Source organism: Thermobia domestica, chromosome 13, assembly GCF_964235325.1.
Source record: "Thermobia domestica chromosome 13, izTheDome1.hap1.1, whole genome shotgun sequence".
Classification (NCBI taxonomy): domain Eukaryota; kingdom Metazoa; phylum Arthropoda; class Insecta; order Zygentoma; family Lepismatidae; genus Thermobia; species Thermobia domestica.
This window is the reverse complement of record NC_137466.1, coordinates 165,357,707-165,374,044: the sequence shown is the minus strand read 5'-3', so window position 1 is coordinate 165,374,044 and position 16,338 is coordinate 165,357,707. Positions and strand designations below refer to the sequence as shown.

Sequence of the window (16,338 nt, the reverse complement as noted above, 5' to 3'; positions counted from 1 at the left end):
AGAATGGAAAGGTAGTCAGCGAGAGAAATGAGGTCATAGGAAGTTGGAAAGAATACGTTGAAGACTTATATGAGAGCAGGGATAGACTGTGTAGCCTAAATGTTGAAGTAGAAAATGAAGTAGGCGAGTATGATAAAGGATTTAGAATTCTCCGGGATGAGTTTGAAAAGGCTATATCCGAGATTAGGAATGGAAAGACAACCGGAATAGATAACATACCAATCTAATTCATTAAAACTATAGGAGACAAGGAAAAGAAAGAATTATTGCGACTATGCAATGAAATATATGAAACAGGAGAATGGCCAAAATACTTTCTGAAAACGATCATGATACCGATGGCTAAGAAATCGAACCCAAAGAGACGTGAGGATTATAGAAATATTAGTCACATATCTCATGCGGCTAAAATTCTGCTCCGAATACTGAACAGAAGGTTATATGGAAGAACAAATAAAGATGTTGGGGAGGAGCAGTTCGGGTTCAGAAGAGGCAAGGGCACAAAGGATGCTATTGGATTATTAAGGGCGATCGGTGAAATATTTATAGAAAAAGGGAAAGAGGTGTATGTTGTATTTATTGATCTAAAAAAGGATTTTGACCGCGTGAATTGGGAATTGTTGTTGGGAGTTCTAACAAAGATAGGGTTGGAATGGAAAGATAGAAGACTCATAAGAAACTTATACATGAACCAACAAATAAGTGTTAGAATAGGGGAAGAACTGACGGAAGAGAGTGCAATTGGAAGGGGAGTTCGACAAGGATGCTGCCTCTCGCCAACACTATTTAATGTCTATCTAGAAGAGATAGTGAAAAAGAGTTTACATGATGATGATGGCATTTCGGTAGGAGGTAGAATGATTAGATGCATAAGATTTGCAGACGATATGCCGCTTCTTTCAGAATCAGAAAAGAAAATCAATAAAATGTTAGAAAAAATGAGAAAGGGTTTTGAAGAATATGGGATAAAAATAAATGTTAGAAAGACAAAAGCCATGGTGATTGGAACGAAGGAATCTGTGTCAAATATAAAAGTAGGAGGGGAGAAAATAGAACAAGTGAATAGTTTTCGATACCTGGGTAGTATTCTTAGTAATGACATGAAATGCGAACGCGAAATAAAAGCAAGGATAGGAATGGCGAAATAAGCCTTTAGGAGGAAGAAAAGTCTGTTTAGTGGGACCTTGAATAAAGAGTTGAGAAAAAGACTCATAAAATGCTTCGTGTGGAGTGTTGTACTGTATGGAGCGGAAACGTGGACATTACGTAAATGTGACGAAAATCGACTGGAAGCCTTCGAAATGTGGGTGTGGAGAAGAATGGAAAGAATTAGTTGGGTAGAGCGGAATACGAATGAGAGAGTGTTAGAAATGGTGGGTGAGAAAAGAACACTTTTAGATATTATTAGGAAGAGGAAGAGAAACTGGTTGGGACATTGCCTAAGAAGAGATTGTATCATGAGGGACGTCCTAGAAGGTATGGTGGCGGGAAAGAGAGGGAGGGAGCGAAGGAGACTACAATTAATGGATGATATAAAAACATAAAGATCATACGCGAAGACGAAAAGGTTAACGGAGGACCGTGGAGCATGGAAGCTTCTCAGCTGCGGCAAGTGACCTGCCAATAAAGATGATGATGATGAAATTTGCAGCCACTTGTAACAGGAAAAAAGTAATTAATTTCAAAACTGAAGAATTTCAAGTGGACAAGTTCGTCGTAAATAAACTTGTTCAGTTGGTTTGGAACCCATCTTTTTTCATTATGGGTTTCCATTCCCGGCACAAAATACATGTACAGTATACTTCTGATTATCTGTGGAATTGGGTGCTGCGACAACCGCGGATAATCCACCATAGTGCCGAAAAAGGGCACAAATCAATACAAGAATGTTTTTGATATCTTTTATTTACAGTAGGAGGCCTGCACACACAATTATAACTTTGAAAGAATTTAAACTTTGTTATAACAACATTTATACATATGTCTGTATTTTCATTAATTTCGATAGTGTCTGAAGAAGGATATGCTAGATATCCGAAACAGTTACAAATTATAATTTAAAATAAAGTTTTAAGCTTTGGTCAGTGTCTCTTTTGTTAAAACAATTATAATGTAATAAACCGTCTTTTTTCTGTAGATACAAGTTTATTAGTTTACTTTTTCACAGAAATATCTATTAACAATGTTTGTTGTTTCGTGTAAAATTATCTTTTCTTTATTTGTGATTGACATCTTTATACTGTACCGTAATTTATCGTCATCACAGAAGAAGAAAGGAAAGAAAACAACGAATATTCCGCAAACCGAATAATCCGACCTCGGGTATTGGATTAACAGCATGTAACAGGCAGGGGTAAAAATGCATTTGAAAAGGTAGGGGTCGGTAGGTAACAGCATGACGTCACTGCCTATCTTTGCCCATTGTACTTTTTTAGAAACTTTTGGGACGCCGCACATTTTTTTTTCGAGGTGGGGGGACGGCGTCTCCTCGCGTTCTCCCGCACTTTTATCCCTGGTAGCAGGTACATATCTCAAACTGTCAGTGGGAAAAGGGACAAACTCTAAACAACAATCACCTAAGGCGTTGTGGATGCCTATTATTGCTATTTAGAGCTTGTATAAAGGCCTATTTAGAGAGTCAAAGAAATTTATTTTTATTCTGCCTTCGAAATAACGAATTCGAAAACTACCTTAATTCTGGAAATATATGGCTAATATTGTTTGTAAGGTCATTTTCTTCTAAACGAAACATTAGAAAGTCCACATGAACATGATTCGGAGAACTTTTCCTCATTGAAACTATCACTCAATAACCTGCTCCTGATCCTGTGTAAAGAATTAGAAAAGGTTTACAAGTCTAGAATTGACAGACTCTACCATTGACAGGTATTTTATGTAAATATAGGCCTAGTTGTAGTTGTTACGAATGATGACTTCAGCAAGCATCGTAGGTCGAAAGCTCCACTTATTACTCGGAGTATCGAAATTTCCCACTGAGTATATTTCCGCTTTTACTCCACGTGGGTTCTAGTATATTCATGTTCATTCTCGAGTATTGAAAGTCTCTGCCAGGTATCATTATTGGTTGGTATACATTTGAAGTAGTCGTTTATGGATTACAAAATAACTAATATTCAATAAACAGTGGAGGCTTGCAGTGTCAGCAGTATCAAAAGTAAACTGGTATTTATCAAATAATTACATTTTGTAGCGGAGAACACAGTTAAAAAAAACTGCTTTGAGTTCTCCAATTAGAAACAACGCAAATGCTTCCAGGGATAATTCAAGAAGCATTTGTGTGAAATGCAGAGTCAGGTGTTGAAAAAAAATGGGTGATAAAAATTGGTTAAGGTGTAGCTTCAAGAAATAATAAATCAGGAATTTCTCGATTTCTCAGCAGGGCCGCGGTGGCTCAGTGCTAGAGTGTTCACCTCTGGTGCATGGGGTCCGAGGTTCAAACCCTGCTCCTGCTAAGTGAACTTTGTGTGGACAAACACCGTGTGCGTGAGTTTCCTCGGGGTTCTCCCGTTTCCTCCCCCTCTCTTCATTCCACCATTTCATTCATTTCTCATAAGCACCGTCTCCTTTATCCAAACCGGCATATTCGTGGGACGTAAAACTCAAAGATTTCATTTTTTTTCGATTTCTCAGCAAATAACAATTTACCGTTAATACTTTCGATCCTAAGCCTACGTAGGACTCCGAAAGTGATGTACTGCCGATTTTTGGTAGATATACGCTTGACTCTTTCAAAAATATAGATATACTCAGCTCCGTAAACGTTCGTTGTTGCGTAAATTTAAGGTGAGTATACGATGAAATATTAAAAATATTAGGTGGGTATACATGCAGAAAACGGACGACACCAGAATCTAGTTTGGTAATATTGTACTTGTAGCAATTCTACCCAACAATACCAATAAATAGTCTTGCATTTTCCCTATAATTCCAGGAACGAAACTGTTAAAATATTCCCCTCTAGCAACTTGTCATTATGAAAGATTATTTTCATTCAGAAATATGTAAAGCGACAAGCGAAAACATTTTTTTACAATATATATATATATTGTAAATTCATAAACTATGCTTGTTAATTTGTATTCAGTTGCTATTCTAACATAAATATAGGCACAATTATACGTATTACTTTGTTTAACACCGAATTCGCAAATTTATTGCAATTTTTAAATAAAAATTCATTTTATCACTTACATGCAAATTGTCATTGCTTATCATTAATTAACCTAAAACACACCTGTTGCAGTAATGTTACGACAACAGTGTTGCCAGGGGCCGCGTTTCTGTCAAAAAACACCCATTTTACGGACTTGCATTATAAATAGACTTTTTATATGGCAACACTGCATCAACCTTATCATAGTTTCGCACCAGTGGATAAATGTTGATACATACTGTACATATACACAGGAATTTACCCGCAGGAAATCAGTTTTCTGCAATTGAATATTGATTTTTGCACATTTTTTATTTTATACTTACTGAATTTCTTTCTTTACTACACGAAAAAGTTACAAGTTCCAGCATTGGTAATGACCACGAAAGATCTACATAGAACATGGTTACATTTGTTTCAAGTTTCCGGTCTATAGCATTCTTAGATCAAAAGATATAAGCAACTTTGGGTTGCGCAACTTTACGGACACACTATATATATATATATATATATATATATATATATATATATATATATATATATATAAGCTTACAGGCGCGGATCCAAGGGGCTTCAATCCTGCTTTACACTAGATAAAGCTGCAAACTATGATTTAGCTCCTCCCCTTGATCATATCTTAGATCCGCCACTATATATATATATATATATATATATATATATATATATATATATATATATATATATATATATATACATATATATGGGTCACCTTGAGATTTTCAAAAATTTCTCCCGATCTTTCTTTTCAAGATAGAAGATTAAAATTTTGAACACGTATGTGCATAGCAACGTTTTTTTTTTTTTTTTAATCAGATCCCTACGTGAAGTAAATCCCGGAGTAGAGGGGCGCAAACATTTCGAATTTTTTTTGAAACATCTTGCGGTTGTACCCGATTATCCCGTTTCTGGTGTATAATCCGGACAAGTGAGTGGTACCGTTGGAAAGTGCTTTCTATTCTGAAAACAACAAGGTATGAACCATGATCCTAGGGCAAATAGTAACGAAGCAGTAGCTGTTTGAGTGAAAGTCTAAAATTCACCTCAGAGAGTAGAAATCCTAAAAGCGTGAAACACTAAATTCGCAGAGGTGTCACAACTTGTCCTTCTACGAAGATTTCTTCGCAACAACACCAGGACATGGAAATTACACTCACCAGCCCGTTATTCAACTTAGCATCTAAGTAACAAAAAAAAAACTCTCAACCATAGCTTTTAAGAACTAAATATCTGTGTGCGATGATGCCGAATTCTCAATGGATGCAACCAGCAAGGAGCTAATGACCATTAACAACGAATAACCAATAAAAGAGCTCTACCATCCTAAGTTATCCTTACTATCTAACTTACTTACAAAAGTTACTCTAACTATTCTAAACCAAACGCACACAACAACATTAACACTAAACAATGTAGCCTGTATAGGCTATACATCTCTTCCTCTCCGAGGATAAACTGACGTGTATGTATGCCTGTATGTGTATTACTCACTAAAACTTGAAAATAGTCTGTGTCTGTTGATACTTTATTTCCCCTCTGTTTCCTCCCGTTGTCGTGTTATCGACGTGAGGAAGCCCCAGAGTGAATTATGATTAACCCTGTATTTTTAACTATATGAGATTTGGAAGAAACATACCGCCTGTATTTCCGAATATTTTATTGGTTAAAAAGTTATCAAGACATATCTCTATTGACTTCCATCACTCTAGCATTAGTTGCATTCTTTTATAATTGGCAATTAATTGAATTTGAATTAAATGTATTTCAATTTATGTTTATGTTATTATTGTTGCAGATTCACTGGAATCAAAATGTCAGATGAATCAAAGACATTATTGTCGACGTTTGTCCCGTGGGAATTAAAAGGGGACGAATGCGAGAGATATTTTTCTAATTTCTCGACAGTTGGCTGTAAGTACAAAATATATTATATTGCTCATTGGGAGTTATTATATAAATGTATCACTAGAAATTTGTTTCATGTGTTGAGAAAACATTTAAGTTACTTGATAATTACCGAGGTACTTGTAGAGTTAAGTACATATAATAAACTGATACTTTATATTCTTTACTGAAAGAATCCAATCCTATTTTATTTAGAAACGAATATTTACTAAGACTCCGATTCTCTACTGAATCAAGATTTTCAACTAATATTTTGAAGAACCTAGGGTTACGCGTGCCACATGTTTATAATAAAAAGTATGTTTCCATATGATTTTAGTTTGCATGTACTTAGGTATGTAACATATAGGCCTATATATAGGCAACATACTATTCAAATTGGTCAGAATAAAGACATATTACTACTGAAAAAAAAAACGTTGGAACATTCCTTCCTCCCCTGAATGCTGCATAAAGTGTCTCCGCATTTTGCTTTTAAAAAGGTGAAAAAAGGCATGATGCATCCCGATGTTTTTCTTTGGAAAGGTGGCAACCCTAGTCAGGAGAAGCCTTATAACGAAATTTGTCCTGTTAGTAAGGACGTCTGGTATTCGTAGTAAAGATTCCATTCTATTTGATTGAAACGTTCTGAACGAATGCGCCAAACATAACCTTTACATATGTTAATTAAGTTGAAAGGTTTTCTATCTGTAAATGAGACAAGGGCAAACCCACTAAAATCATCTGTATAAACAATCACACTCGATACACTGAGAAATGAATTATTTTTATAGAAAATGATTATAGACTACATTAGGTATAATAACTCTTCCGTGTCGTTCACACTTTTGTCTTCCAAAACGACTAATATGATCAATAAATAATCAACTGAACTTTTTTTTAAAACCAACTTATCTCTAATACTGGTCGGCATACTCTCCTCCATTGTTGAGATAAACATCCCACAGTTTCATCAGATTTTTGATGCTCCGGTCCAGAAGTTGCGTATCAGCTGCGAGTACGAATTGAAAACCGTATCATACAGTTGTGCCTCCCAGAGGAGGTGAATTTTACGTAGATTTCGTTTCAGAGGGTTAAACACATAAAAGTGACACGGGGACAGGTCGTGGCTGTAGGACGGTGTCCCAAACGAGCCCAAACCATTTCCACGATGTTATTTGTAGTGTCTCTAAAAACGTGAGGATATGCATTGTTTTGGAACAGAATGACACTTGCTGACAACAAGCTGCGTTGCTTATTGTTGATTGCAGGTGTCGCAAGATGTCTGAGCACAGAGTACCTGTAACTTTCTTGCCTTGCCGAATGAAAAAAGTTAAGATTTAACCATGATGATCGAAGAAGAATACCAAAAAGTTTCAGTTATCTATGCTTCTTGAGCTGATGCCTGTTTTGCATGATCTTATCCATTGCCAGAATATGCTCCAGTAAACCACTATTGTATGTGGAATACAGCAGGAGATGTGTGAGATTGATCCCCATCCGTGCAGATTTGTTCATCTGTGAGACTGTTTAGCGCGCAGGCTTGGCACACCTGCCGGTATTGTAGGTGTTCATGGATAATAGTATATGTTGCCCCATAACTAATTTCGACTTTGGTTACAACATGGTTCAGACTACTACACAGACAGTTCTGCATGATAGCATCAATAGCACAAATGGGTACATCCTTAATAGCGCATTCAGGGCTCCCACTTCACACCGCATCAGGCACTGTAATGTGTCTTGTTCGAAACCAAGCCGATCACTCATGTTCGAGACATGTACCCAACATTATACAGAGCAGTTGTATGCATGCACATTTTGCCATGAAAAACTGTATCACGAATAGCTGGGATTAACATTGTGAATATAATATATCAACCTATTGGTGGTTCGGAGATAACTTTCGCCTACACAACCTTCCTTGCCGTGCAATCCTTCTGGCTACCAGCGCGTCTAGAACTTGTTTCGGTAATATGCGGCTTGCTCACAGCCAATTATGATTTCAGAAGGAGGTTAGAGGGGATTTCTCCCGGGGTCATCTCTCCTATCGTACTCAATGTAAATTTCCGGTACTTTCGTAGAAATACTTTTCACCCCCACTGTATTTAGCTTCCCCCGGAGGAAATATGAAATCAACATTGCTCACATTTGTACGTTTCATTACTGTGACATTGTAATTGGATCTTTTACTAAATTTGTCTGGTTACTTATTAATCGTACCATAAAGAAACCAATCCTTCAACAAATGCAACGTTGAAGTTCTAGCAAATCGAATGCACAAAATTCTAACTTAAATGGAATCAGTTTTTACACAAAATGAACAAATCAGAAAATTAATAATTGTAATACGAAACTTAACATTTCACTTCGTATCGGATTACAGGTCATCAATTACATATTTTTTTTTAATCAATTCTACGAAGTAAAAATTTTTAAAAAAATCCAAACGCGCAAACATATTTTGATCAACAGATTGGTGTTTTGTTTCTTGCTTCACCATTATGTTTTATATGTTTCAAAAAAATATTCGAGTATACGGGTATCTATTGCTTCCATGTATTGTTTTACTCTTAAGGCAAACTGTAGAACTTAAATCTATCGGAATTGATGGCAACATTCTCACTGCCTTAGTACTATATAGCAGTGATGTAGCGGGATCATCGAGGTCCCTGACCCATCACACTGGGTAAACCCACCGAACAGACCTGGTGTGACCTAAGACAACAGAACATGAGTTGAGTTGATTTTGAGTTTAACGTCCCGTTCAGCAGCGAGGCTATTTGAGACGTGGACTTACTGATTAACTCTTTTCGCATTAAATCTGTAATGTTATTTTCTTTTTCTTGTTCTGTATGTATGTGTATCGAATCACTACACTGAAAGGTAATTGAAAACTCTATCAAAATGTAAGCGCATAATTCAGAGAAAAGAAAAGCTACATATTATTCTTATGAAGGACGTCGAAATTTAATTAAGCAAGCCTGTAAAACTTGTGTAGAATATGATAGATGCTTCTGAACCCAGACAGTGTAATTTAGGAGTTAGAATTTTTAGATTTCTGGGCTTTCGACATCTATGGCCATGTTAGCCGGTCATGTATGAGGAATGACGTCTCTCGGCGATCACACTATATGGGAAAAGGGAAGGAAGAAAGGATTGGAGACGGAAGGAAGCGGCCTGGAATCTACATGTAAGGTACCACCCAGCATTTGCCTTGTGGGAATGAGGAAAACCCAGGAAAACCTCATTGAAGATGACTGGTCTGAAGCGAACCAGGGACATCTCGCACCGAAGGCGAGAGCATTAGCGATTACGCTACGCGGAACCACCCCAGATAGTGTGTTGTTAAACGTTTCCGTACAGCCTGTGTAGAAAACATATACTCTGTTATTTATTTATTTTTTTACTATGGGAAGATGGAGAAACTTAAAATTATATTTGAAATGTTCAAGATAAAGTGGCTTGATTAAGAAATTTCCCATCTGAAATCGAACACATGCATAATCAAGCAAGAGTTGTCCTACTTAATCTAGTATAAAATTCTACCATACAGTTGTCATTATATTGCCCACTTCCAGAACATTGTGTCTCCCTGTGTCTGACATGAGAAGTGAGACCCAAACCCAAATGAACTGGACAGAAGTCGTGACCAAATAACCTAGTAACCAGTGCAATTATTGGTATATAGATCATTAGTATGAAGAATGTATATAGAACAAATGTAATACATTTAAAGTAAAAACCATGTGCATTATAAAATTCTCTCTGTTCTATAGAGAAGAGCAAAACACGGTACACGGGAGATTGGACTTTCCCATCACTTTTTTATTACAAAAGTTCCTCTTGAATACAAATATGTTACAGTAAGTAAAAGTTTCCTCTAACATGTAGGTAAATAAGTGAAAGGAACCTAATGACCAGGCGTCTTAGGGCTTTGTTGGTTAGGTTACTCTGGATGACCTGTGCCTTAGAGAGGGAATGAACTTGTTGGCTAGTTGTATCTCAATTGATCGGGCGCCTTAGAGAGGGAAAGGAACTCAATGGTCAGGCGTCTTAGGGCTTGTAGGAAAGGTATCTTTCAATTGACCAGACTTCGCTGAGATGGGTAAGGTGTTCCCAATGGCCAGGCACCTTTAGGACTTTTGGTAGTTTGATCAACCGGGAGAGATTCATACTGCTTAAGGTGTGCTCTCCTCTTTTATACCATAATGTTGCTGACTGCTGGGCGTCGCAAGTCGAATATCGGCGATGATGGACGATGCTCTCTTTGTCGCTATCGTTTGCACTAAGTTTGTTAAACTGCAAGCACGTGTAGTGGACACATGTGGATAACCACCAGCATAAAGTAAAAACTACATAGATAAAGAAATGAAATTCTATTTCTACCAATGCGTGGTGTCATCAAAGATTTAAAATGAAAAGAGAAAATTAAAGGTAGAACAGGAAATACAATAAAAATCTTTACAAAGAAGTAAACTGAATTCAGTGGTTACTGAAAGAAGAGTTACCTAAAACATTAATTAAAATGTAATTTATGAAGTACACAAAGTGATCAGAGAAAAAGACTTGTGACACAAATTTTTATCTAGATCTATTTACTTGTAGCGCGACATCTACAAATTTAAATTCTAACTAGCTTAGAACTTTCTACAGCTTTTTATCAACCAAAAAAGTAGTATATATACCAATCCAACAAACTAATGAACAAGGGACCAATAAAAATTTAAGCCAGCTTAGACACCTGTAACGTGACATCTTCAAATTCATTTTTTTTATTAACTCAAAGGATTTTTAGGCCTACCTCCAAGGAAAAAAAACAACAACATGGAACTACTAATCAAAATTTGGGTTACCGTAAGTCATCGTTCAGTGCAACATCTGGAAGTTCAAATGCAAATAAATCAATGCGCTCTCTAACAAAACGACTTGTTCCTTCTATACTACATAAAACATGCTCTTCGGTTCGGGACAACTTTTCTCTTTTCATGTACTCTGCTAAAACGTTTTTTTACAGCTATAAATTTCATTTTATTTCTATTTATTGTTAAAAGAAGCATATAGATCAGGGTGCGAAATCCTGGGGGGGATGAGGGGGAATTCCCCCTCACTTACTGATTTTTGAAAAATAATCCCCCTCACTGCAGAGTTACTGGGGGGAAGAGAATATGCAGATATTTGTCAGAAGTCATACATATTTCTTGAAAATGTAACGTTAGTTTCCCTACAAAATACTTTCAAATGCACATGTTTACCATTAATACATGTTCAATACACTTATCAATATATTTGGAAATATTTCAGGAGGAAAAGTATAATGAAAATCATCGAAGTGCAGTTAACGTTAAGCAAAAATAAAAATGCAGTGAATAATTAAACTGTGCTTTGATCTGGCAACTCTAAAAACAAAATAGAAATGGGATCTGAAGTAATTATTCTTTTTTTGTCCTTCTACTACTAAGATGATCATACTTGAGTGCGGTGTTATTGACTTCTTGAATGTAACGAAAATGAAACGTAGGAAGAGTGCTACGAATAACGTAATTACAAAGTACTTTAACGTTAATTCTGAGTCAGACAAGAAAGTTCGCAAACTAAATAGTGACAATTCGCATGTTACTAATAATGGGTCGCTATTCACGAACAAAAGCAGTGACGAATGCAGTAGTGGTGAAACGGGTGAAGCTGAAAAGAAGTGTTTTAGTTCAAATGTGATGGAAGCTTCTAAAATACATTTATGAGAGAGTTTCTGTGATGGAAGTGATAAAACAATGTCAAGTAAAATGAACCAAAATGTAAAATTGTTAGAAGAAAGTCAACCGCCCATGGAATGGAAAAGATTTTAGAATTCGTGGAATCAAGATAGATCATGGCTTGTTTTCGAAATGAAAGCAGGACAGGAGGTGATGATGTGTAATGTTTGTAAACTGCATGCTTCTTTCATGTGTGAAAACAATAACATTAAAACTACCAATAATGACTTGCCGTGGTCATCGAAAGGTGTTTCTCGGAAAAATGAAAATTTGGATGCCGTATACAGACATGAACTAAGTTCAGTTCATCGGTTGTGCTTAGATGCAGAAGTTACTTGTCAGAAAAAGGCACTGGAAAAAACACAGAAACAGCAAGGAAAACGTGTCTGAGAAAGCAAGAACAGCAATTAGATGTAACGGTATAATAGTATTTCGTACTGTGTATACTAGTGCAAAGCGAGGTTGGAGTTTCAGGAATCACCTAGAAATGATTAAATTACAACGTGCAAATGGTTTAGATATGGGAACTCATCTCCATACAGACAAAAGTGCTGCTTTGATAACACGTTTCATTGCAGACAAGCTACACAAGAAATTGGTAACATTTTTTGAAGTTTACTGATTGCTCCTCTATATCTGTTGATGAGTTTACAGATCAATTTTCTGAAAAGCATTTGATTTTGTATATTACGTAGGCTACGTGGATGAGAGGAATATTGCTCGGAGCTGTTTTTATACCTAGGTAAACTAGTACGCATTGAGAAAGCAGACGCAGAAGGAATAGAAATGAAGATCATTAAAGCTTTCGCAAATTAGGCATTGATTCAGATATTATTAAAGAGAAGCTTGTGAGTCTTGAATCAGATGGCGCATCGGTTCTCGTAGCTAAGCACGATAGAGTTGCTGCTCGCATTAGAAGAAATTTTGTTCCCCACTTAGTCAGTATTCATTGCATGGCTCATAGGCTTGATTTAGTAACAGAAAATGTTTTTGGAGTCGTGAACATAGTACACCACTTCGAAAATCTGCTTAACGAACTTTATAAAGTCTTCAGAAAGCCTTCTGCATTTGCTCGCCTCGAAAACATTGCCAAAGTCATTGGCAAAGAAGGTATTTTGAAAGTAAAGAAACTGTTTCGAATCCGTTGGATTTCCAGTGAAAAAGATGTTCTTAGCCGTATATAGAGACTATCATCCATAATTGATTATTTGTCTTCTGCCGAAGTGAGAAAAGAGTGGAGTGAACAAACGGTGTTAAACTTTGAACGTTTGTATCATAAGCCAACTTCAATACAAACCATACTTATGTTAGGGTTGCTTTTAGACATTGCACATGTATTAACTACGGTCAGTACAACAATGCAAAAAACAAATCTGTATTATATCGAGAAATAAAAACTCAGCTACGTACTGCGGGCACAACTCTTACTGAAATGAAAGAAAATGGTGACGTTTATCTCACGAATTGCAAAGAGAAGTATCTGTGTTATTGAGTTGACAGTAACTCGACATCATTTCAATTCGAGCGAGTAAAATGTCAAATCTTACAAGGGATTTAGATTAACTACGAAGAAGATTTCCAGCAGATGAACTGATTTCCTGTTTTAAAGTATTTGATAAAACTTTAAATTCAAGAAACAACCTATTGTACGGCAATTCTAATGTCTATAACGCTGCTGAATTATAGGGTATAGATCCGTCTATAGCTGTAATAGAATGGAGACATTTGAAATCTGGTCACAAATCTATTGATGATCTACCCGTATTTAAACTGCTGTTGCGGAAAATAAAATCAGTTACACTGTCGACTGCAGAATGTGAGCCTCGTTTCAGTGTTGCACATGACTTGAAAAGCTATTGAAGAAATCGATTAACAATAGATACATTAGAAGCCTTAATGACTGTTAAATTGTGTGGACCACCCTTGAATTTGTGGAATGCATTAAGTGTTTCACAGTCTTGGGTTAAGGAGGGGCACCATATGGCAGACAATAAATATAGCACTATACAGAAGAATGAAGATGAGTATGAACATAATTTATTTCTATAAAGAGTACTACAGGTTACCGATAGCCCCGTGTTTGTCAGATTTAACGGATGGCTGTAATTCTTATTTTTTATATACAGTTTCTCATTTCGGTATTGTTCTAACTTGTAACCTACCGAGCTCTAACCTAAACAGTATTCTTTTAAATTGTGGTTATATTAATAAAGGACATGAGTCAATAGACCCGGATTTATATCTCAACAAAAATAAAATTAAATACTTAAATGGCCAATCATTTTTAGATGTAACACTAGATAATAATATAGCCTGGTAGGCCACCAGTTAGAACAATAGCCTTATTTCTATTTTTGATGGTTTACTAATGCAAGCTTGTAGAACATATTGAAGGTCAATAAAATAAAGCACAACGTTTTAGTTCAGAGTACATTTTTCGTGTATTGTTTAAGTTTTATTCAATACGGAATAGCATAATTGGAAATGAGTGTGTTTTGCGACAAGTTGGTAAGCTTAGGTTAGCTTCTTTTCTTTCTGATAGGTTATGATTTTGTGTACAGGTATTATGTTTAAAAGAACTTCCCCCTCACTTTGAATGAGATGATTTCGCACCCTGATATAAATTTATGTAATATCACGTTGGTGTAAATGAAACGTTCAATTGGATATCTGATAAGAAACTCATCTTAGTAACACAATGCAGGGCTGGACTAAAATAATGCCTCTAATGTCACAAGCTCTATACACGTCTACCAAACAGGCAAGGTGTTATACGCTGCACTCCTGTAGCCTACAGTAAGGAAGTAGTGGATTGTTGAGCAGAATCGTATGAAAGTGCAATATAGAGTGCATTTGCCAGTGATTTTTCTTTAAGAATTCGAACTGAGAAAATCTGCACAGGAAGTCGCAAATCAAACATTGCATGTAGAATTTGGGCCTGTATGGTGAATCAATGCCCCATTCGCTGTTTCAAACTTCTTTCCAGTGACACAGCATGGTAAAATGAGTCTCGTGGGCACTGATAAACAAGATATTCGGATGATATGCTCAGGAACACCACAGAGACGAATCTTCAGAAAAATGTTCGTGCCATTGCAGATAAGTTAGTCATACGCCATATCTTTGTCGTTCAGCGGTTCGTGCAATCTGAAGGTTAAAAAAGTTGGACTTGTGGGAGCTGCATGAGTTCACAAAGGATTGCCAACTAACCTTACTTTACCGCATCCGACCGGTATTTTTCTAAATCTCAACTATATGTTTTAAAGTTTAAAAAAAATTATTCTTTATCTGTTTTGAGAGTTATGAGCGAGTGCTGGTAATTTTATTTGATAGTTTTAATCCTATTTGACACCGGCAACATGAATCCCCAATCGAATCAACCCTATTTGAACTGCTAAGTCTCTTGAGCGTTAGGAATAGTTGGGGAAGTTTTCTGCTTCGGATTATCATTTCACTATGCCAATCATAATGTCAGGAGAAAAGTTGGATCATGATCAACGCCCAAGACAGTTTTCTATATCAACTCTCCGTCTACAGATAGGGTTACCATATTACCCGATTTTAGCACGTACCACCCGATTTTCAAGTCTTATATCCGTCTCCCGCTTAGTCATCTCTTAATCACGAAAAAACACCTGCTTTTTTTGGATTGCAGAAAAATCTAAGGCAATTTTGTTGATAAAGTGTTATATTCAACGTAAACCGCTACATCTCTTTGTTAATCTCAGTCGCGATTCTCGCACTCATTTTTCCTTTTAAAATGTTTATTCTGTATTTTACGTATTGTGAAATCGTGGTAATTTTCTATATTAGTACGATTTCAAGTAGCAATCTGTAAAAGTGATTAGAAATTTTATAAGAGATGGACCAAGACTCCTACCTTTCTTATCGTAAAAATTTAGAAATTATTCTGTGTTTCTTAGAGATAAATCGTATAAACAATATCTGTCATATATCGGTTGGTTTTTCTTTTATTTCTTTTATTTTTTTAAAGACGCCCTCAGATATGCTTATAATTACAGATATCTTACTGTAATACTTACTTAATATTTACTTTACAATTCGAGACTCATGTTATTGAACTTAATAAAATATTAAAGGCATAAACTAAATTTACTTTACTTTAGTTTCGTTAGAAAAGTACATTGGAAGTATTACTTAACAAAGAAATCACACAAAAAAGGTCCGATGGATCCCAGGTCAGTATTTGTAATACACAAGTTCACATCATTACTTGCGGTTTAGAATCCCTCGCTTTTCTAATTTTAAAATATAGCAACCCTATCTATAGAAGATGTTGCTGGTATGGTGGTGTGGTGAGAGTGGTCTTTCTAAGGGAAGGTGAAACCCTCATTCCAGATCGTTATAATACCTAAGTCCATAAACTGCCCCGCAAACTTGTTCGGCAAATATTTACAAATAGACAACATGGATGATGTCCACATGTTGGACAATGCTCGCTCACATGTCGTGAGAGTCTGTATGAGTTTCAGTGTAAAATCTTTCCTC

The 16,338-nt window shown here is 36.1% G+C and overlaps 1 protein-coding gene across 1 annotated transcript in view; it reads left to right on the top strand.

Annotated features, from left to right (window-relative positions):
* Window positions 1-16,338, top strand: part of LOC145667840 (calcitonin receptor-like protein 1) — a 107,911-nt gene that overhangs the window by 21,806 nt on the left and 69,767 nt on the right. The window contains exon 2 of the mRNA XM_081735271.1: window positions 5,988-6,103. Within this exon, the coding sequence (XP_081591397.1) occupies window positions 5,988-6,103 (116 nt within the window). The remainder of the gene's footprint in view (window positions 1-5,987; window positions 6,104-16,338) is intronic.